Source organism: Hippopotamus amphibius, chromosome 3 (assembly GCF_030028045.1).
Source record: "Hippopotamus amphibius kiboko isolate mHipAmp2 chromosome 3, mHipAmp2.hap2, whole genome shotgun sequence".
NCBI lineage: Eukaryota > Metazoa > Chordata > Mammalia > Artiodactyla > Hippopotamidae > Hippopotamus > Hippopotamus amphibius.
Window position 1 is genome coordinate 107,810,070 of NC_080188.1, and position 22,706 is coordinate 107,832,775.

Below are 22,706 nucleotides of genomic sequence, written 5' to 3' on the forward strand. Positions count from 1 at the left end.
GTTCCACAAGATGAAATACTGCTGATACTGCTTGATTCTGCTGTCTGCCCTCTTGTGGAGGAAGGTGACTAAGAGGCTTGTGGGTGCTTCCTGATGGGAGGGACTGATGGTGGGTTGGGCTGGGTGGGCAGAGCTCAGTAAAACTTTAATCCGATTTGGTAGGTGGAGCTCAGTGACACTTTAATCTGCTTTTCTGCCAATGGGTGGGGGGCTGTGTTCCCACCCTGGTGGTCGTTTGGCCTGAGGCAACCCAGCCCTGGAGCTTACAGGCTCTTTGGTGGAGCTAATGGTGGACTCTGGAAGGGCTCATGTCAACAAGCACTTCTCTGAACCGCTGTTGCCAGTGTCCCTGTCTCCTCGGTGAGCCACAGCTGCCCCCCACCTCTGCAGGCAACCCTCGAACACCAGCAGGTAGGTCTGGTTCAGTCTCCTATGGGGTTACTGCTCCTTCCCCCTGGGTCCTGTTGAACACACTTTTGTGTGCCCTCCAAGAGTGGAGTCTCCTTTTCCCCCAGTCCTGTGGAGGTCCTGCAATCAAATCCCTCTGGCTTTCAAAGTCTGATTCTCTGGGGATTCCTCCTCCTGTTGCTAGACCCCCAGGTTAGGAAGCCTGATGTGGGGCTCAGAACCCTCAGGACTTTACAGTATAACTGTTCTCCAGCTTGTGAGTCACCCACTCAGCATTTATGGGACTTGATTTTAACGGGATTGTGCCCCTCCTACCTTCTCATCACAGCTTCTCCTTTGTCTCTGGATGTGGGGTGGTTTCTTTTCGGTGAGTTCCAGTGTCTTTCTGTCGATGGTTTTTCAGCAGTTGGTTGTAATTCCGGTGCTCTTGCAAGAGGGATTGAGTGCAAGTCCTCCTACTCTGCCATCTTGATTCTTCTCTTCCAATTACTGATTCAAATATTGTTTTTCATTGTTGTGTTTAGTTTTTCTATTTCTTTATGTGTCATTATTAGTATGATGCCTGTTTCTAGAAATTATTCAGTTTTCTAGATTAACTTGTTCATGCATATGATTGTCACAGTAATCACTTATGATCCTATGTATTTCTGTAGTATCATTTGTAATGTCTCTTTCATTTCTGATTTTATTTGTGTCTTTTCTCTTTTTTCTTAGTCTCACTGAAGGTTTACCAATTCTCATCATCTTTTTGAAAAATAAGCTCTTAGTTTTGATCTTTTGTATTGTTTTTCTGGTCCCTGTTTCATTTATTTCTGCTCTGATCTTTGTTATTTCCTTCCTTCTGCTATATTTGGGCTCAGTTTGTTCTTATTTTTCTAATTCCTTGAGATATAAGTTCAGGTTGTTCATTTGAGGTCTTTCTCCTTTTTTTTTTTTTTTTAATATATATGTTTATCACTGTAGAATTCTCTCTCTGGACAGGTTTTGCAGGATCCTATAGGATCTGGTATGTTTTGCTTTGTTTCATTTTTTATTTATTTTGAGACATTTTTTGATTCCCCTTTTGATTTCTTCTCTGACCCACTGGTTATTCAGGAGCATGTTGTTTAGTTTGTGTATGCTTATAAATCTTTCATCTTTTCTCTTCTTGTTGATTTCTAGTTATATACCATTGTGGTTGGGAAATATACTTGGTATGATTTCAATTTTCTTAAATTTGCTAAGATTCATTTTGTGTCCTATCATATGATCTATTGTGAAGAATGGTCCATATGTGCTTTAAAAAAATGTGTAATCCTATGAGTTGGATGGAATATTCTACAAATGTTTTAGTTTCCTTTGGTCTATTATATGGTTCAAGTCTGAAGTTTTGTTTTGTTACTTATTTTCTGTCTAGTAGATCTATTTATTGCTGAAAATGGGATATGCAGTTCCTTGTATTATAATATTGTTGTCTGTTTCTTCCTTTAGGTATGTAACTATTTTTGTAATATGTTTTGGTATTCAAATATTGGGCAGATATATATTTACAATTATTACATCTTCTTGATGAATTGGTTACTTTATCATTATATAATGTCCTTTTAGTCTCCTGTTACCATTTTTGCTTTCAAATCTATTATGTCTGATATAAGGATAGCTACCCCTGCTTTCTTTTGGTTTCCATATGCATGTAATTTCTTTTCCATCCTTTCACTTTGAGCCCATATGTTTCTCTAAATCTGAAGTGAGTCTCCTGAAGACAGCATAGAGTTGAGTCTTGTTTTGTTTTTTTTCTTTAATATATCCAACTAGCCACTATGTGCCTTTTGATAGTTGAACTCAATATATTAACATTCAGAGTAATTATTGCAATATAAGAACTTACTAATTTCCATCTTATTAATTACTCTCTTGTTGTTTTGTGTTTCCAGTTTTTATTTTTCCTCTGTTTTTCCCTGCATTCATAAATCAGTAATTTTCTGTGGTAGTATGCTCTGCTTCCCCTCTCTTTATCTTTTGCTTTAGATTTTGGCTTTATGGTTACCCTGAGGCTTACATAAAATACCTTTTAGAGCAATCCATTTAAATTGATAGCAACTAAACTTAGATTTCATAGCAGAGATCCACCCTTTTACTCCCCCTTGTATATTCTTGATGTCACAGTTTACCTCTTTTGATTGTGTATTGTTAACAAATTATTGTATCTGCAGTTATTGTTAATACTGTTTTCCTTGAATCTCTATAACATATGAGGGTGAGTCAAAAATTATCTACAGCCAGAGTGTGGATAACTTTTGACTCACCCTTGTAATTAAGTGGTTATGAAACCATCCTACTGTAGAATTAGAGTTTCTAAATTTGACTGTCTATTCATATTTTTTCAGTATATTGTATACTTTTGTATGTTTTCATGTCACTGATTAGCATCTCTTCATTTTAGATTGAGAGTTCCTTTATGCTTTTTTGCAAGGCATATAAAACTGAAAATCACTAGCAACAATAAGAAAGCTCAAATGCAATTATTAGTTAGAAAGCACAACTAAATAATATTTAATTTACAATAGCAGAGATTTTTTAAAATAAACATCACTTAAAAATCTGAAATACTTATCCAGAAAAGGCATAAAATTACTGTGAATACAGGATAATACATGTATAGATGGAAAAACATACTTATATCCATCACACAAAAACTGTTATAAAATTATGTTTAAATAATGATTCAACATAATAATTTGAACTCTCTGTAAGTTTATCTACAAATATATCCACCCTCAATCAAAATCCATTTTTTTGCAATTTGATTAAAACACTTCAAAGTTTATCTTCAAGATAAATATTTTAAAACAGCTGTAAAGATACAAAAAAAAATTAGAAGTGATAGCTGCATCATGGTAGCATGTAAAATGGTATTTATTCCAGGGATGTAAGGGTAGTTTGTCCTCTGGAAATCAATGTGCTACTCCACATTAACAAATGAAGGATACAAATCATATGATCATGTTACAAGATACAGAAAAAACATTTGACAAAATTCAACATCCACTGGTGACAAGAACTCTCAAAAAACTAGGTATAGAGGGAATGTACCTAACATGATAAATACCATATATAACAAGCTCACAGCTAAGATTGTATTCTACAGTGAAAAGCTAAAAGCTTTTCCTCTAAGATCAAGAAAAAATACATGGATGCCCACCCTCATCCCTTTTATTCAACACAGTACTGAATGTCTTAGCCAGAACAATCAGTTAAAAAAAAAAAGTAAAAAAGAAACGGCATACAAATCAGAAAGGAAGAAATAAAACTGTCTCTATTTTCAGATAATATATTATATATAGAAAATTTTAAAGAATCCACCAAAACCCTACAGAACTAGTAAACAGTCAATAAAGTTGTAAGATACAAAATCAATACACAAAAATTAGTTGCATTTCTGTACACTTATAAGGAACTATCAGAAAGAGAAACAAGAAAAACCCTCACAACTGCACAAAAGGAATAAATATTTAGCATAAATTTAACCAAATTGTGGACTATCTCTGCACTGAAATGTATAAAATATTGATGAAATAAATTGAAGAAGACACACACAAATGAAAAGATATTCCACACTCATGGATTGGAAGAATTAATATTGTTAAAATGTCCATACTTCCCAATGCAATCCCCATCATAATTTCAATGGCATTTTTCACAGAAATACACAAAAACAGTTCTAAAATTATGAAAATAAATAATTCCTGAATAGCCAGAGCAGTCTTTGGAAAGAACAAAACTGGAGTTATCACACTTCCCGATTTCAAATTATATTACATAGCCGTAGAAATCAAAACAGTGTTGTATTGGCATAAAAACAGATACATAGATGAATGGAACAGGATATAGAGCCCAGAAATAAACCCATACATGTATGGTCAATTAATTTATACCAAAGCATAAAAAATATAGACTATATAGAATATTCAGCCAAGAATACACAGTGTGGAAATGATAGTGTGTTTCATCAATAAACAATGTTGGGAAAATTGGAGAGCCACATGGAAAAGAATTAAACTGGACCCCTTTCTTATACCACTCACAGAATTAACTAAAAATGGATGCATGTAACACCTACAACTGTAGAACTCCTAGAAGAAAACATAGAGGGTAAGCTTTTTGACATCAACCTTGGCTATGAATTTTTGCAGATGACACTAGATACAAAGTCAACAAAAGCAAAAATAAAGGAGTGGACTACATAAACTAAAAAAGCTTCAACACAGTAAAGAAAATCATCATCAAAATGAAAGGAATCTATGGAATTTAAAAAAATATTTGCAAATAATATTCTAAAAAGCTGTTTATATCCAAAGTATTGACTAAATCACTTAAATCAATGACAGTTGAACAAAAATCCTACTGAAAACTGGGATGAGACACTGAATAGATACTTTCCCAAAGAAGACATCCAAATCATCATCAGGTACATGAAAAGATGGTCAGCATTACTAGTCATCAGGAAAATGCAAAGCAAAACCACAATGAGATATCACTTCACAAATGTTAGAATTGCTATCATAAGAGGATGAGAGAGAACAAGTGCTGGTGAGAAAGCAGAGAAAAGGAAACCCTTGGCGCTCTTGGTGGGAATGCAAATTTGTGCAGCCGCTATGGAAAACAGTATGGAGTTTCCTAAAAAATAATTAAAAATAGAACTACCATATATGATCCAGCAGTTCCACTTCTGGGCATATACCAAAGGCAATGAAGACAGGACATTGAAGAGATCTCTGCACTGCCATATTATTGCAGCATTATTCACAATAGCCAAGATATGGAAACAATCTAAGTGTTTATCAGTGGATGAATGGATAGAGAACATATGGCATATATATATGGACATTATGCTAAATGAAATAAGTCAGGCAAAGTAGACAAGCACTGCATGTTATCACTTACATGTGGAATTGAAACAAAAAAACAAACCTTCAAATTCATAGCAATGGACAGTACAAATTGTTGCCAGGGTTTGGGGCTGGGGGATAGGAGGAGATTGGTGAAAGGGCACAAACTTTCAGTATAAGATGCCTAAGGTCTGAGGATATAATGTAAAACACGGTGATTATAGTTGATAACTCTGTATTATATAATTGAAAGTTTGAAAGAGAGTAGAACTTGTGTTCTCACAAAAAGAGATAAAAAAAGATAAGTATGTGAGATGCTGAATGTGTTAATTAGAAGATGGGAACCCTTTCACGGTGTATGTGTATAATAAATAAATCATCAGCATGTATACTTCAAATACCATAGAATTTTATCAATTTTACCAAATAAGCTGAAAATAAAAGAAAATTAAAAAGATAAGAAAAAAAGAGACAATATGAAAAAATGCAATGATGATAATAAAAAATGTAGGCTGTGAACTTGAATGGGACCCAAATCAGAATATCTTGTGCTGAATTAGAAAGAACCCTAGACTGAATTCAGAAAGCCTGATTCTGAGTTCAAGACTCCATCATTTTGTCTGTGATAGTTAAATAACTATTTCTATGAACTTAATTTTCTAATATGTAAACTGTAGATTTCTAATATTTAATGCTGAATGAGTATCTAATGGGTAAATAAAGAGGTGATGGTAAGTGAATATTGTATAGTGGTTTACACTGTCTAACAGGCTGTAATGAGGTGCATTGGTTACAAATCAGTCTTTGCTTTATTGCAGGTCTCTCAGTAGCTTGCATCCAGCATACCTGAATGGATTCCATGCCAAGAACAAACAATGTGACTGAATTTATTCTCATCAGTCTTTTCCAGGATCCAGAGGTGCAGAGAGTGTTCTTCGCAGTGTTTCTTCCTGTGTATCTAGCCACAGTGGTGGGCAATGGCCTCATATTTCTGATAGTTAATTTTAGTAATAGTCTGCATTCCCCCATGTACTTCTTCCATAGTTACCTGTTCTTGGTGGAGATCAGTTACTCCTCCACTGTTGTCCCTAAATTCATCACAGACTTACTTTCCAAGATTAAAACCATCTCCCTGGAGGGCTGTTTGGCTCAGATATTCTTCTTCCACTTCTTTGGAGTTGCTGAGACCTTCCTGCTCGAAGTAATGGCCTATGACCACTATGTGGCCATCTGCAAACCCCTTCACTACACAACCATCATGAGCCGGAGGGTGTGTCACCTTCTGGCAGCTGGTTCCTGGCTGGGGGGCATAATTCACTCCATGGTCCAGATCCTTGTCACTGTTCATTTCCTTTTCTTCTCAGTGTTAGCATGCTGTAGTATGTGGAAAGACTTGTACTGGGAGAAAGAAGTTTGTGTTTTGTTCTTTTCCCTTCTATCAATGTGCTGTTGTGGGAGTCTCTGGAAGGCTTTTCTATCAGTACTTCATTTTAGCTTCCCCACTTCACTAACCTGAGTCAAATGCCTAAAATTCCACATTAGGAGCTCTGTTTCATGGGAGTAGGACACTGTTAGAATGGAAAGGTCTGTGGAGGTGAAATATAATAAAGTTATTATTAACCATTAATATCTTAATCTGAACAATTTTACAAGACCCTTCCCTTTCTAGACAGTTGTTATCTGGGCATCGAGGTATGGCTTAAACCAAGTTGTTGCCTGTTTTTTTATGACCTGTGACCTAAGAAAAGCTTCTACATTTTTAATTTGTTGAAAAAAATTAAAGTAGAATAATATTTTGTGATACACAAAGGTTACATAAAAATATATTTTATTGCCCATAAATAAACTTTTATTGTACTACAGTCATGCCCACTATTTTACTTTTTATCAATGGCAGTTTTTGTGTTAGAGTGGCATACTTCAGTAGTTATGACAGAGACTGGTCTGCATAGTGTATATATTTTCTATGTAACACTTTACTGAAAAAGTTTGCCAATCCCTGGCTTAAGCCATAGTAACATTTATTGGTTATTCAATAAGAAGTTTGGAAGTCAGTGGTCCCAGGGTTGTTTTGTTATTCCCATGATACCTGAGCATCTGCTTGGTGCCTCTTCAATTCTCTTAGTTGTCCCCTTATAGCTGCTAGAGGTCAACAGCAGCTGTAGGTATTATATGCTCACAAAGGGAGGGAGGGGCTTTCATTTTATTTTTCATTTTATTTTGGAAGACCAATTCATGTCTTCATTTTAACTTGCAAAATAACTTTTCGTTAAGGTGAAAGTTGTGTAGCTCTATCCCTAATTCTTTTTTTTCTTTTTGTAATTATATTTACTAAATATTTGGTAAATATTTTTTTCTGAACCTTTGACTTTATTAATAAAGGTTAAGCATGGCAGTATACAACCCCCGATTCTCCAGATAACATCAGTGGCTTAAACATGTTAAAAGTTTATTTCTCTCTTACATAAAGAAGTCAAACAGTAGGCATCTGAGGGCTGGTTGGCATAATGGCCCCAGGGTCAGAGAAGCAGAAGCCTGACTCAGTTCAGTGCTATCCTCAGCCCATCATCCTCATGGTCCAGAGTGGCTGCCAGAGCTTAAGTGTATCTCTAATTCTTAAAGAATCCATACTTCTTTTATAATGGTGGGGTCTAATTAGAACTGTGGAAGTGTGTCCATAGTCAATTGGTTAATCTTCACCAAGTTAGGTAAAAAAATTAACCTTTTATGAAAAATGCAATTTATAACTGTAGGTGAACAAATAGTCTCATACCACAAATATTTTCACAAACATAGTTTCCTATAACAAACATTCATAGACTCATGTTAAAAACCTATCTTCCTTAGATTTATTAAACCAAGTCTTTCAATATAGAAAAGATTTTGACTGACAGACTTTCACAGAAACTCAACTTAATGATCACATGTACAGAATAAATATAATTTTTACTTAAATATGTGGGGCTTTTATGTAATTATTTGCTAATCTTTGTAGTGTGTTCTTTTTTAATAGAAAGCATAATAATTAACTCAGGGTGTGCACTCTCAAAAACAATTATATTAAAACCTTTAAAGCAATTAAAAATATATGATCATAATTTTCTCAATCACTAGTTGAAACGGCATTTTGTGTTAACATTAATTTTATTTATTTATTTTTTTATTTCATAAAAATATTTAATAAGATTTATTTACTCAAAAATAATAATTTCAGTGTTATCAGAACAATTTTAGTTAGATTAATGTTCATTAGTAATTTGTATTTACCTTCATTTTAAGAAAATTTTAATATTTCAGAAAGTATTAAAGAAACAGTACTTTATTTTTTACACTTATTTCATGTTTTTGGTGAAAGTATACTCAAATTAGTACATTTTGAACAAAATTATATGTTGTTTTAATCCTTAAATCATACTGTCAATACAGCACAAAATAAGTAAAAATCTTGACTATATTTACCAATTTTGCTAAAAGGAAAAAAAGTTTATGAAACGTGGTAATTTATGAATTATATAGGTCATTACTTATCCAAAATTCAGTAGTCGATCATCAAATATCCATAATAAATGCATTCAGTTATCTTTGATATTCTGCCAACACTCAGTCATAAAAATAACAGCTTCACGCATATTTTTCTAGTTTGTTGCAATGAAAGCATTTGCGAGAAACTGAAGACTAGAACACTGTATTTCATGACTTGAAAACTTGATTAAAAAGTTTAAGTCCTTAAAATATTTCAGGGGCCTCTATTCATACTCTTTCCCTAGGGTCAGGAACTGTTGGGGCAGGTCTGCCTATTACAATACATTTTCCTGCATCACAACTGCAGCAATTTGAATTTACAATGTAATTTACAAAGTTACTCCGAGACAAGAAATACAGCACAGAAGAATTACTTATGGCCAAGAGGCACACAAAGCTAACGGGATGGTTTAGTTCCTAGCCTATTCTTGTGCAAGAAATCAGTCAAGGATTAGGAAAATTAATTAGTATCTACACACACAGGTTTTTTTTTTTTTTTTTTTAAGGAAGGAAAATGAACAATTCAGTGACTCCTCCCTGCCTTCCACGGCTGAGCGCACACTGGCTGTAACAGAGCCCAAACTGAGTACCAGCCATTAAGCGAAACAAACACCTGCAGCTGAGAGGAAAGGCTAAGTGTAGCCGGAGACGGTAAGCGATACACTTATCTTTTCACCATCGTGAGTAAACGATTTAAAACATCTTTACGAAGTTCTATGCACTGCAACAAGAACAACAGAGCGACCTAGGAGACCTAGCACAGAATAATAATTTTTCAAGAAGAGTCTGGGTGGGGGCGGGGGCGTCAACTAAGCAGGCTTGTCGCTCCGGTTTCCTCACAGGCAACACAGACCTTGTGACACGATGAATGAGTATCCTGCCAGGTAGAGGAGACCTCCGCGTGGAGCTCCGGCACCCGCCCCCGCCACCACCGCGTCGCTCCTCCGCGCTTCTAACATTAATTTTAAATCAAGGCTGAATTAACGACATTTGTGTGTAGCACTGGTGGAGAGTACACAGATTTTATAAAGTGACATTATATCATTTGTAAAACTTTTCATGACAGAAAATTTAATACAGGTGAGGTCAAAGCACATTAATTAACTCACATGTTACCAATATCCAGTTTTAATAAATACCAGTTTGGACAAATTTTGTTTCCTCTTTAGCTGGGTATCTCAATAGCAGTAGTATTGTGATTTGGCTCAGATAATCTTTGCTTTGAGGGGTTGTCCTGTACATAGTAGGATGTTCTGAGGCTCCTCTGGCCTCTACCCACTAGATTTCAGTAGCACCTCCTCCGCACCCATGTTGGAACAGTGAAAAATGCCTCCAGATTTTGCCAGAAATCCTCTCAGAAGCAAAATTATCCATAGTTGAGAACCACTGTTCTATATTTTCATAAACAGCAAAGGCCAGGAGAAGTGCTATTTCAGTTTTCTGATACTTGTGGCCCTTATTCCTTGGACCCATCCTTGGAATGGTGTCATTTCAGGGACAGCCACATGACTGAGTTCATGATGAGCAAGAGCTGTATTGACCTCAATTGACCTCTGAACAGCATAGGGCCCCATAGCCTAAGTGCCCTGTGGACACTGGGTAAAATCAATTTAATATTTCCTATTGATTTCTGAAGTTATGTTACCTACAAGGAAGTTTGAGATGTTAGTATCCAGGCCCTGCTCCCCATGAGGTAGTCTGCATGATTAGCAAAAAGAAAGGCAAGGCTCACTGGGGACAACTCTTCTCCCACCTGATCATCATGCTTTTCCCCTGGTAACTCTCAGCAGAGTCAACTCAGGCTGAGAGGCCAGACTTCTTATTTCCCTATGGAACACAAGGGAAGCAAATCTACGATGCTCTTGTTTTTAATCAGGTGCAGTAGACCCACTGGTTAGTCTCAGCTTTCCCAAGCCTAAGGTTGCAGGGGAGCATATCCTCCATCAGGCTACTCCTGAGGTTTATGAGCTCTGGTTGATGACTTGGCCTTAATGCTTTCAGACTGAATAACTGAGAAACCTGCACTAGGTGAGGGATGTTCTCAGGGCATTATTTGCCCTCTATGAGCAGAGCAGAAAAAGGAACTGTGGTGAGACAGCAAAGCCACAGAAACACTGGGGTGAGTTTTACTTTGTGAGCATGTGATGATTACAATTCCACTTTGAAAGTAAAGGGAAGGCTGCCAGGAAGCTGGTGGCATTTTACAACTCAAAGTGCTCTCACATTGGTCTGGTCTTTGCCTGAGGCAAGCACAATACTAGATATGGAATTCAGGGATGGAGAAGATGCTGTCTTGGTCCTTGGGGACCTTTGTTCTTTCAATATTTACTGAACATCTGTGATGTATGAAATACTGTGTTAAGAAGCCTAGGGAAGATCTATTATTCCTCCATCCTTTGTATTTTTGCAATGCACATGGAATGCACAGTTTTGTGGAGGTGCTTCAGTTAGCACTGGAGATGAAGTGGTAGCAAGAAATAACTCTACCCTAGAAAGTTCACAGTTTGGTAGGGCACATTGTCAGATAACAAAATTACAATTCTGTGTGTAAAGTCCTATATTTTCAAAATGTCATAATAGAAGGGGACCACAGACCATAAGGGTCTATGGATTGCAGAGACAGATTTCCTATTTCTGAGAAGACTCCAAGGTTGTAGAGTTTAAATGGTAGCATTTCAGATACACAAGGGATTACTATATAATTCAACTGTTTAAGGAAGGAATTTTTATTTTGTATCATTTCTGATCACCCATCCAAATTACTGCCTCCTTGTGGCTACGTCATGGCTAACACACATAATGTGACAGAATTCATTTTCCTGGGACTTTCTCCCAATCAGGAGATGCAGAAAATCTGCTTTGTGATATTTCTGCTCTTGTACACAGCAATCGTGCTGGGGAATTTCCTCATTGTCCTCACTGTTATGACCAGCAGAAGCCTTGGTTCCCCCATGTACTTCTTCCTCAGCTACCTGTGCTTTGTGGAGATCTGCTATGCCTCTACTACAACCCCCAAACTCATCTCAGATCTGGTGACTGAAAGGAAAGCCATATCTCTGTGGGGCTGCATGACACAGGTTTTCTTTATCCACTTCTTTGGTGGCACTGAGATTTTCCTGCTCACTGTGATGGCCTATGACCGCTACTTGGCTATCTTCAAGCCCCTCAACTATACCACCATCATGAACCGGCAGGTGTGTACCTTCTTAGTAGGAGTAGCATGGGTGGGGGCCTTTGTGCATTCCTTGGCCCAAATCCTTCTAATCTTCCACTTGCCCTTCTGTGGCCCCAATGTGATCAACCACTATTTCTGTGACGTGTTTCCCCTGCTTAAACTTGCCTGCTCTGACACCTTCCTCATTGGTCTGCTAATTGTTGCCAATGGGGGGACCCTGTCTGTGATCAGCTTTGTGGTCCTCTTAGCCTCCTATGTGGTCATCTTGCTCCATCTGAGGACTCAAAGCCCTGAGGGGCGGCGCAAAGCCCTTTCCACCTGTGGGTCCCACATCACTGTGGTTACCTTGTTCTTTGGGCCCTGCATCTTCATCTATCTGAGGCCTTCTACCACCCTGCCTGTGAACAAGATGGTGGCTGTGTTCTACACAGTGATCACCCCACTCCTCAACCCTGTCATCTATGCCCTGAGAAATGCTGAGGTGAAGAAGGCCATGAAGGGGCTGTGGAGCAGGACAATGAGCCTAGATGAGAAACAGAGGCTGAGTCTTGATATTGATCCTTCCGTTTAAATGATGCTGATCCAATCTGAAGGGGCAGAATGGGATGAAGGACAGTTCCCAGGGCCTGTTAGGTCTAGAGTTATTCTAACAACTTCCCATCTTCAATAACTTCACTGTAATCACTTAAATACTTTCTCTTAGTATTACTTAGCAAAGCATTTTTCTGTTAGATGTTTAGATTGTTTCTGATTTTTTATGCTACAAATAACAATGTGTTAATTTTCTTGAATAGAACTCTTTAATGATACTGATTGTTTAAGACTTATTTCCTATACAAAACTTACTGTGTTAAAAGGTACAATAACTTTTGATGTATGGTGTTAAATTGATTCTCAGAATGATTATAACTCAACACTGTTATTAAACTTTTTCTTGATGTGAAATAAGATTTTACATAGTCTCAAATCATCTCCCTGCAAGACATTTATTAACTGCAAATGGATAAATATGACTTTATAATTGAGAAAACTGGAAGACACTCCCTTAAACAATTATACATATTTATGGTATTTAGACTGAGAGGAACACAGTATAATTACTGTAGTATTCCTACCAAAAATATAACCTTATTTTAATTATAAAAAAAATATCAGTTAAGCCCCACAGAAAAATGCTTTGCAAGGAGAGAGATCCAGATGGTCGAGTAAGATGCTGGGCTCACCTACCTCCACAGACATATGAAAACTACAACTACACATATAGTGACGCTCACTAAAATCAACCTGGGTACTTGTAGAATTGTTCTTCTACAACCAAAGCCATAAAGAAAGATCCACATGGAGTCAGGTAGAAAGGGAGGAGAAGTGATCTGGTCAGGACCCATACCTTTAGTGGAGGACACAGAATAGGAGAATATTTTACAAGCTCAGGGATCCTGCCTGGGGAGTGAGGGTTTCAAACTACATATTAGGCACCCCAGCCCTTTGGTTCTAATAATGGCAAGACAAGCCCCCTTAACTGGAAAACCAGTGGGGATTACTGGGCTATAAGGGCTATAAGAAACTGAGACTCTGACTTTAAACCACACACACACACACACACACACACACACACACACACAAACACAGATTCACTTACTCCCAGTCATAGGACAAAAGGAGTGTGCCAGTTGCTCTTGTGGGCTTGCCAGGATCACCCCAGTGTGGCCCCCAGCCCACACTGGGCTCCTGCTCCAGCCCTTATGGCTCTGTTACTTCTCTCCACCAAGGTAAACGCTGCCATTGGAAATAAAGCCAGCTTGGACCCTCTTCCTGCTTCTATTCCAGGGTGAAATCAGCCATTACCAACACATGCTTCGGTGCACACACTTGGGAGGGAACAAGACTAGCTCCAGGGTGGAGACAGCCACTGCCAGAACATCTGTCCCTGTGCACACTCTCAGAAGGGAGGGAGGCTAGCTCTAGGGTACAGACCTCCATCGCTGGAGAGCACATCCCTGGGCACACTTGGGAGACGGAGGTGGCATGACAAGCCCAGTGGTGTGGCAGCAACCTCTTAGGCCCAAACCCAGCCTATAACTAAGGTAAGTACACTGGTGTAAAAAGTGAAACTATCACAGAAGTAAAGCCCCAAGATCTCACACTCCAGCCATGTCCTAAACCAGAGTGGACTCCCATCACACTTGGGAGAAACCCAATTCTCTCAGAGCTCCTGCTTTAGCTCCTTGGGCCAGACCCCACTCCCAATAAGGCAGTGATGGTCACTGGGCACACACACATTGCATAAGGCTGGTTCCTCAAAAGGACCATGCCTTCAAGACCAGGATGGGTGACTGCTTCACTTAATTGCACAGAGAAAGTTAAACAAAATGAGAGGATAGAGGGATATGTTTCAAACAAAAGAACAAGGAAAAAGCCCTGAAAAAAACCTGAATGAAATAGAAAAACTTTACCTGATAAAGAGTTTGAACCAGTTGTAACTGAACTTGGGAACAGAACAGGTGAACAGAGTGAGAATTTTAAAGAAGATCTAGAAAATACAAAAAAGAACTAGTCGGAGCTGAAGAATACAATAACTGAAATGAAAAGTACACTAGAGGGAATTAGCAGCATAGATGATTCAGAAGAATGCATAACCAATCTGGTAGATAGAATAATAGAAATCACTCAACCAGAACAGCAAAAAGAACAACAAATAAAAAAAATAAGAATGATTTAAGGGACTTCTGTGACAAGATCAAACATATCAACATTCACATTATAGGGTCTCAAAAGGAAAAGAGAGAGAGAAAGGGGTGGAAAATGTATTTGATGAATTTATGCCTGAAAACTGAGCCTGAAGAAGGAAACAGATATTCAGGTACAAGAAGCAGAGAGAGTCCCAAGCAAGGTGAACCCAAAGAGACCCATGCCAGGAAAAGTTAAAGACAAAGAGAGAATTCTAAAGGCAGCAAGAGAATAACAAAGAGTCACATACAATGGAACCCACATAAGCTTATGAGCTGACTTTTCATCAGAACCTCTGCAGGGCAAGGGAGAATGACATGATATAATTAAAGCACTAAAAGGAAAAAAAACACCCTATAACCTATGCTACTCTTCCAGGTTATCATTTGGAGTTGAAGGAGAGATAAAGAGCTTCTCAGACAAGCAAAAACTAAGAGTTCATCAATACTATATTGACCTTAAAAGAAGTGTTAAAGAAAAACAGAGGGTAAAGGCTGTGGATCAACCACTTAACCTAGCATAAAAGTTAAAAGACAAAAATTGTAAGGTCAACTATAACTATGATAAAAAGTTAAGGGATAGGCATGAAGATATAAAATATGGCATCAAAAAATGTGGGAGGTGGAGTAAAAATTGTAGGGATTTTAGAATGTATTTGAACTTCAATGACTATCAATTTAAAACAAGTAGATACAACTAAAGGTCAACATATATAAACTCCATGGTAGCCACAAATCAAAAACCTATAATAGATACACAAAAACTACAGAGAAAGGAACACAACCATAACACTAAAGAAAGTCATCAAACCACAAAAGGAAGAGACTAAAAGAAGAAAAGAACAGAGAAGAACCACAAAAACAACCAGAAAACAAACAAAATCACCATAATCAGTAATCACTCTAAATATCAGTGGACTAAGTGCTCTAATCAAAACACACAGGGTGACTATTTGGATGAAAAACTATGACCCATCTATGTGCTCCCTCCAAGAGACTCACTTCAAAGCTAAAAGATGCACACAGAGTAAAAGCGAGGGGATGGAAAAAGATATTCCATGCGAATGGAAATGTAAAGAAAGTTGGGTAGCAATATGCATATCAAAGTATGCTTTAAAAGTCTATAATAAAAGACAAGGAATGGCATTATTTAATGATAAAGGGATCAATACAAGAAGAGGATATAACATTCATAAACATATAAGAGCCCAAAATAGGAGCACCTGAATATGTGCAGTAAATATTAACATACATAAAGGGACAAATTGACAATAGTACAATAATAGGAAGGGATTTTAACACTCTGATTATATCAATGGACCAATCATCCAGACATCTCTACCATTTAACATCCTACCCACCCTCCAATACTCATCAGCAATGCTGCTGCCTTTAGGAAGCTTCCAGGATTGTTCTATCCAGATACATCTTTTTCCTTCTTTGAATTCTTATAGCGCTTAGCTAGATGCCTTTCAAGCCTTTACTACCTATAGTTCAGTGTCTATTTCCTTACCCTTCAACACCCCTGCCCCCAGACTGTCACTCTTTCGGGAATATGGCATGTATCATACTTGTTTTCATATCATGTTCTAAATTATATATAGTCAAACAATAAATATTAGGTCAATTAAATTTTTGTAAGTCAGTAGTGCTTCATATTGTAAGTGAACAATTGTTGTTGTAGCTCTATTTTCATCTCAATTAACTAAATAATAAACCAATATTATACTGCTTAAGACAAACCAATAACTCCTTAATTGTTTCTGAGAATATCATATACATGTGTGAAAAGAGCATGTATTATGTGTATATTTCATGTGTATATTTTACTATTATCCAAGAGATTTCATATATTTTATCTCATTTCATCCTAAAACAATCTGGTGATGTAGGTATGAATGCCCTGTATTACAGATAAAGAGACAGAGGCTTTGGGAGATCAGTGTCTGATACAGGTCATAGAGTTAGAAATCCCCAGAGCCTGAATTCAAAACCAGGCTAACTGACTTCTAAGCTCTTGTTTCCTCTGTGCATTCTTCTGCTTCTCTTTAAAGATCACCAGAGCACAAGCACTGAATTCCAAATCTGAGGTTTCATAATCACCTTATTGTCAGGTGTTTCTCTATGGAATCACTTCAATGTAAATGAAAAGTGTTTCTTAAAACTATGGCATAGTGAGAAGGAGTCACAGGAGAGAGGGGATATGGAGATATATATATACATATCTGATTCAATTTGTTGTACAACAAAAACTGGCACAACAGTGTAAAGCAATTATATTCCAATAAAGAGCTTACAAAAAGTAAAAAAAAATATGGCGTGAACTGCTTTATGGTGTTCATATGTGTTCCTGGGTCCACAAAAAATCAGGTCCTGAGATGCCAGATCTGGATGTGGAGAGCTGGAAAGCAGGAAGACATGATGCTTCTGTCAGCTCAGCCTCTTGGTTAAACTTGGTTGCTGAGCTGCAAGAGGTACCTAATACAAGGGATCAAAACTCCTGGTGTTGGCCAAGAAGAATTTTTTTAATGCAGAAAAAGGCATCATTCTTGAGAATAACATACATTTCAGAAAATGGGAAATAGAATTCAAAAGACTAATATGAGTTGAGTATCCACCCATCAATTTCTTAAAATTAGATCTCACGGGAGCACTGCCCCATAGGTGGGACAATGCTCACTTTGCAGTTGAGGAACCTGCAGGTCAAGCACTCTTCCAAAGTCCTTGATGTTTTTTCTGTACTAGTTGTTTGTGAACTGTGATTTAGAATCCAGAGTTCCCTAGAAACCTCAGGGATTGGTGCAGGAGCAGAGCCAAAGAGGATAGGATGCAGTCAAACAGGTACTTGTGGGGCTTCAATTAAAGTGGCTTATTATCTTATCTCTTTTTTGAAAAATCTGCTTTGCTTATAATGTTTATGTTGATAAAAGATCTGATAAAAGATATCCAAATCCTTTAAAAGACTTTAAAAACCACTCTAAAATATTCCACCTACACATCTTTCTTGATTGGTCTTAGCCAGGTTCTGTGGCTTGGTTATGGAGTTGCAGACTTTAGGAAATGACCTCTGTGCTGAGCAGGCAAAGCAGAGCCAAACCTTCTAAAGTTCAAGTCCAGAGAGTCAGGGCAAGAACTTCCTCAATGAGAGTTCAGCATGCCTCAGAAAATGTAGCATGTCCAATTGGGGTAACTTTCCTGCATATGTACTGTTGACTCAGCCTGCTCTGAACTTGCCTCATCTCTTGGGAGGATGCCACTATTGGGTTTTTCTATTACGACTGCAGACTTTGCCATGGGGCTTGTAGCACTGAGTCCTCTTCATAAACTTTTTGTTTGTTTGTTTCATTTTGAGATGTATAGAACTAGATCACCTTGTCCATTAGGTATCCCAAGTTTTATGATTCTTTGTAGTTGAAATTTAATAAAATATGTTTTAAAATAAATATAAATAAAAAAAGAACCTTGGAAACAAGTCCTATGGCATTGCCCTTGTAAGCTAATCTCACACTTGACTCTCATATGCAACCACTGACATCTAATAACACTTGATATTTACTAAGCACCTACTAAGTGCCATGAACTGAGCTGAATACTCTGACGTTGTCTCACTATGGCCATCCTAGGTGACATGTATTATCATCTCCATCTGAAAAATGAGGAAACCGAGTTTCTGAGGGCTCAAGCAACTGGCCCAATGTCATTCAGCTAGGGAGTGGCAGAACTGGAAGTCAGTTTCATGGAATCTGTCTCTAGCGCCTAGGTTCTTGCTGACTGTGTTGCTGCCTCCTAGAGCAGTTTTCATTCAATGGCCTGAACACCAAATGTGCAATTCCAAGCATTCAGTCTTACATCCGAATGTCCTTGTTAATTTTTTTTGTTTGGTTGGTTGGTTTTTGAGTATTACCAGGTAGAAACAACATTAGTATTTTACACTTATCTTTAAGCCTAAATAAAAACAAAATATGATAGAATTTCTTTTTTTTTTGTAAAATAATGCTTAGGTTATTTATTTACTATCAAAGACTTTTGGGGGGTTGTACACAATGATTATATTATTTTCGGTGACAGCATTCTTTTACAGTGGCAGGACCTGGTAGCTATTTCCAGGGCTATTTCTCCCCTCTGCCCTGTGGTTAAATGTAACCATCTGATCAAACACTTTTCAGAATTTTAGCAGGGGGCAGAAGAATAATTTTACTGTAAAATACATACTTTTTCTGCTGGGAATTTCTGCAAGATGAAGATATTTAATAAGCCTAGGTAGAATATCCCAGGAGAGGACAATTATTTCCTCATTTCTGTCTCTGGCATTGTCAATGCCTATTGTTCTAACTTTCAGCTGTACCTGAGTTAGGCTCTGCTATGTGTAACCCCTTTGTGTCAACCTCAGTGAGTATATGGCAAAGGCATTTCAATTTTTCCTCTGTCTTCTGTCAACCCTTTATCAGGATCCCGAGTGTCCTGGAGAGGCAGGGACTGGAGCTTATCTAAGTCCTTATAATACACAATGCAGGATCCTCTTTACTGTTCTGCTGCTGTTAACAAATACAACTTGACTTTTTTCTTTGCCACCACAATTACAAAATGATTGTTGAGAAAAGCAGTGCTCAAACACACTTTTGTGGGATTTCACTTTCTGTGTCCCCCCTGTCAACCACGCTGCCCCTTGACAATGAACAAGTGATATAACCATCAGCAACCTCCTGCTGCTGATGCACTCATGGGAGAACTTACTGCAGTTTCCCCAAACCCAGAAGAGACGTCCTGAAGCTCAGCTTCCTAATGTCAACATCTCTCTCTCTTTTTTAAAAAAATCTCATTTTGTCCTTAAAACAACCAAGTTGGGAAAGACATTTGATATAATTCTAGACACCCAGAGGGCAGTGAATGATAATTATAGAGTTTAATACAATTATTTATCTTATAATAATTCATTCACGAATATTCTAGATCTTGAGAATATGTCTACTTATTCACTTATTCTTTTATTCATTTGTTTAACATGCTTTCATTATTTTCCCAGGTCTGTTTCTGGTCTGTGTTCTGATGCTATACATGTTCCAGAGTAGACATTTTCATGGAAACTTATAGTTTCTAGACAACAAAATGTTTTCCACATACTGTATTTAGTTATCACATAAAGAAAGTTATAGGTGTTAGTTATAACAATGTGTGACCTTGAGAAATAATTCTGTGAATTTTAGATATATAAAGTGAGAAAATAAATAAAATGCATGTCCAAAGGTGGTTGTGTTGATTTGAGCTAATCTAAGCAAGAAGCTAAGTTTGCGTCTGGCACATATTAGTGTCAGTAAATATTAACTCAGTGACATAAGATTTTGTGCAATTGTGAAGTCCTATGCATGTATAGTTGTTTTGTTTTTGAGCTCTGTCCTTCATTCATTCAATCGACAACTATTAATTGAGCACTTACAATGTGTCAGGCAATATTCTAGGCACTTGGCATCCATTAGAGAACCAAACAGACAATAAACTCTGCCCAAGGAGCTCATATTCTAGTAAGAGAGACAGACAATAAAACATAAATATAATAAATAAATTATATAGTGTATTTGAAAGCAGTATGTGCTATGAAAAGAAGAAAAAGCAGAACACAGCAAGAGGCCCTGGGTGTACTGAGAGATTACAGTTTTAAATAGGGTAATCAAAAAGGGAAGTGTTATTTGCACGTAGACTCCAGAAGGTGAAGCAATTAGCCAACAGATGTATAGTGGAAGAATGTTCAGGTAGAAGGAACAACCAGTGCCAGGATCCCAAGGTGGCAGTATGACTGATACATCTGATGAACACTAAGGAGGACGGTGTGCTTGGAAAGGAGGGGACCAGGAAGAGAGTGGGAAGAGATGATGTTAGAGAGTCAATAGGGACCAGATCACATGGGGTCCCATGCATCATGGCAAAGGTTCTTCATTTTACTCTGAATGGAATGGACACCCATTGTAGGGCTTTGAGTGAGCACTCTGGTTCTTGTGATGAGAATAGTCTGAGGTTAAGGTATGAGAATTAGGGAAACAGATTAGGAAGCAAGAGAGAGGGGATTGAAGTGTTGAGGGTGTGGAAGTAGTGAGAAGTAGATTCTGGTTACATTGTGAAGGCAAGGACAAAAGAAGTCCTAGTGGATTAGGTGTGAATTATGAGAAAAAGAGGAATCAAGAATGACACCAAGACTTTTAGGCTGAGCATTCAGAAAGCTGGAGTTGCCATCAACTGAGACATAAGGCTGCCAATAGAACATATGTTGGGGGAAAAGATCAGGAGTTTATTTCAGGGGTACATTGAGGTAAATTGGGCAATATTTACTCATTCTTTTTTTCTGCAAACATTTACTGAACATTATTTATAGAAAATAGCTGGAGGCCTTGCTGTCAAGCAACCCACAGTCCAGTGGGAAGAGTAGATGTGTAAACAAATGATTATAGACAGTGTCACAAACATGATGATGATGATATGTACCGAGGCAATGGGAACATAGAGGAAGTGACAGACATCCTTTTCTTTTTAAACTTTGAAACTGAGGTCTTGAAATTTAATTGATTTGCCAAAGGTCACAGTTAGTAGATAGCACAGCTGGACTTGAATACAGTTTCCTGACTCCCAGATTTGGGAAGCTTTCTTATATCCTGTAATTTGTGTCCTTGTAGAGCTAACCACTTTGTCAGTGCACAGGGAAGAGAAGGCATGAGAACCAAGAGCAATGTGACTGAGTTTGTGTTGTGCGTCCTTTTCCAGAGCAGGGATATGCAGCATGTGTGCTTCCTGGTCTTCTCCCTCTTCCACATGCTCACTGTCCTGGGGAACCTTCTGGTCATTGTCTCCATCAACGGCAGCAAGACCCTGAATGCTCTCATGTACTTCTTCCTCAGCTACTTGTCTTGCGCCAGCATGTGCTATCCATCCGCCACCGCACTCAAGATGATTGCCGACACTTTCATGGAGTGCAAGACCATCTGCTTCAATGGTTGCATGACCCAGCTGTTTTCTGCCCACTTCTTTGGTGGCACTGAGATCTTCCTCCTCACAGCCATGGCCTATGACTGCTACGTGGCCATCTGTAGGTCCCCCGAACTACGCAACCATCATGATCAGCGGATGTGTGGCCATCTGGCGGGGGGCCTCCTGAGTGGCCGGCTTTCAGCATTCCATCCTTCAGACCCTCCTTTTATGAGCCCAATGAGATCAACAAATTATTCTGTGATGTGCAGCCCCTGGCGCTCCCACAGACTCCAGGTAGGGTCAGTGAAATTGCCCATGAGAAAAGATTTTGGACTTTATGCGGGTGTCTCGGTCCGAGTCCACCGCCTTGGTGCCTTTCCTGGGTAAGCGCTGGAGATGTAGCAGAGGAGAAATAGGAAAAAATCCGTATACTCATGGACCGTATGTGTTTGATGAAAGCTGTCTCTTATTGAATCCTTACAAAATTCATTTCTGGAAATATTTTAGATTACTGATTTAATGATTTTGGTAGGTATGAGACAATTATGGTTTTCTATTTCTGTTTGAGTCAGTTTTAGTAGAAGATCGTACATGTACATATGCAGCTCATTTCATCAAGGCTTTTGAATTCGTGAAATATACTCATATTTTAATGTTAGTGGTGGGGAGGGGCATCCTTGGAGATCTATCCTTACACTTTAGATCAGCAGTACCTCAACGAGTGTGTTCTATTCAGGATCTGCTTGTTCCGCACTGAGATTTCTCAGATCACATATAATGCTCCTATGCCACGTTTACTTTATAGATTGATGCTGGAGCCCTTAGTTGATCTGTAGGCCAGGACTGCCATATACCATGTAAGGTGTCTGACATATTCTGAACCAGAGTGGGAGCTCCACATTGTGGAAAACAACGATGAACCCATTTCTGTGCTGATGTTAGCATATTTTAGTGAGTTGCAGTGCATGTGACTCTCGTTTAATGAATTTACATTATATTATCTTGTTTAAACTAACCATCTTGAAATGGACACACATCTAAAAAGTTTCTTGT

At 38.0% G+C, this 22,706-nt stretch overlaps 2 protein-coding genes across 2 annotated transcripts; both read left to right on the top strand.

Annotated features, from left to right (window-relative positions):
• Positions 1-11,581: 11,581 nt before the first annotated feature.
• On the top strand, positions 11,582-12,544 carry LOC130848575 (olfactory receptor 4X2-like). Its single transcript, XM_057727026.1, has one exon. The coding sequence runs from the start codon at positions 11,582-11,584 to the stop codon at positions 12,542-12,544; it is 963 nt and encodes a 320-aa protein (XP_057583009.1).
• An 8,854-nt stretch (positions 12,545-21,398) lies between these two features.
• LOC130848576 (olfactory receptor 4S1-like) lies at positions 21,399-21,885 on the top strand. The gene is given in 2 exon segments (XM_057727027.1): positions 21,399-21,827; positions 21,829-21,885. Coding segments are annotated over 2 exon segments (486 nt in total).
• Positions 21,886-22,706: the final 821 nt, after the last annotated feature.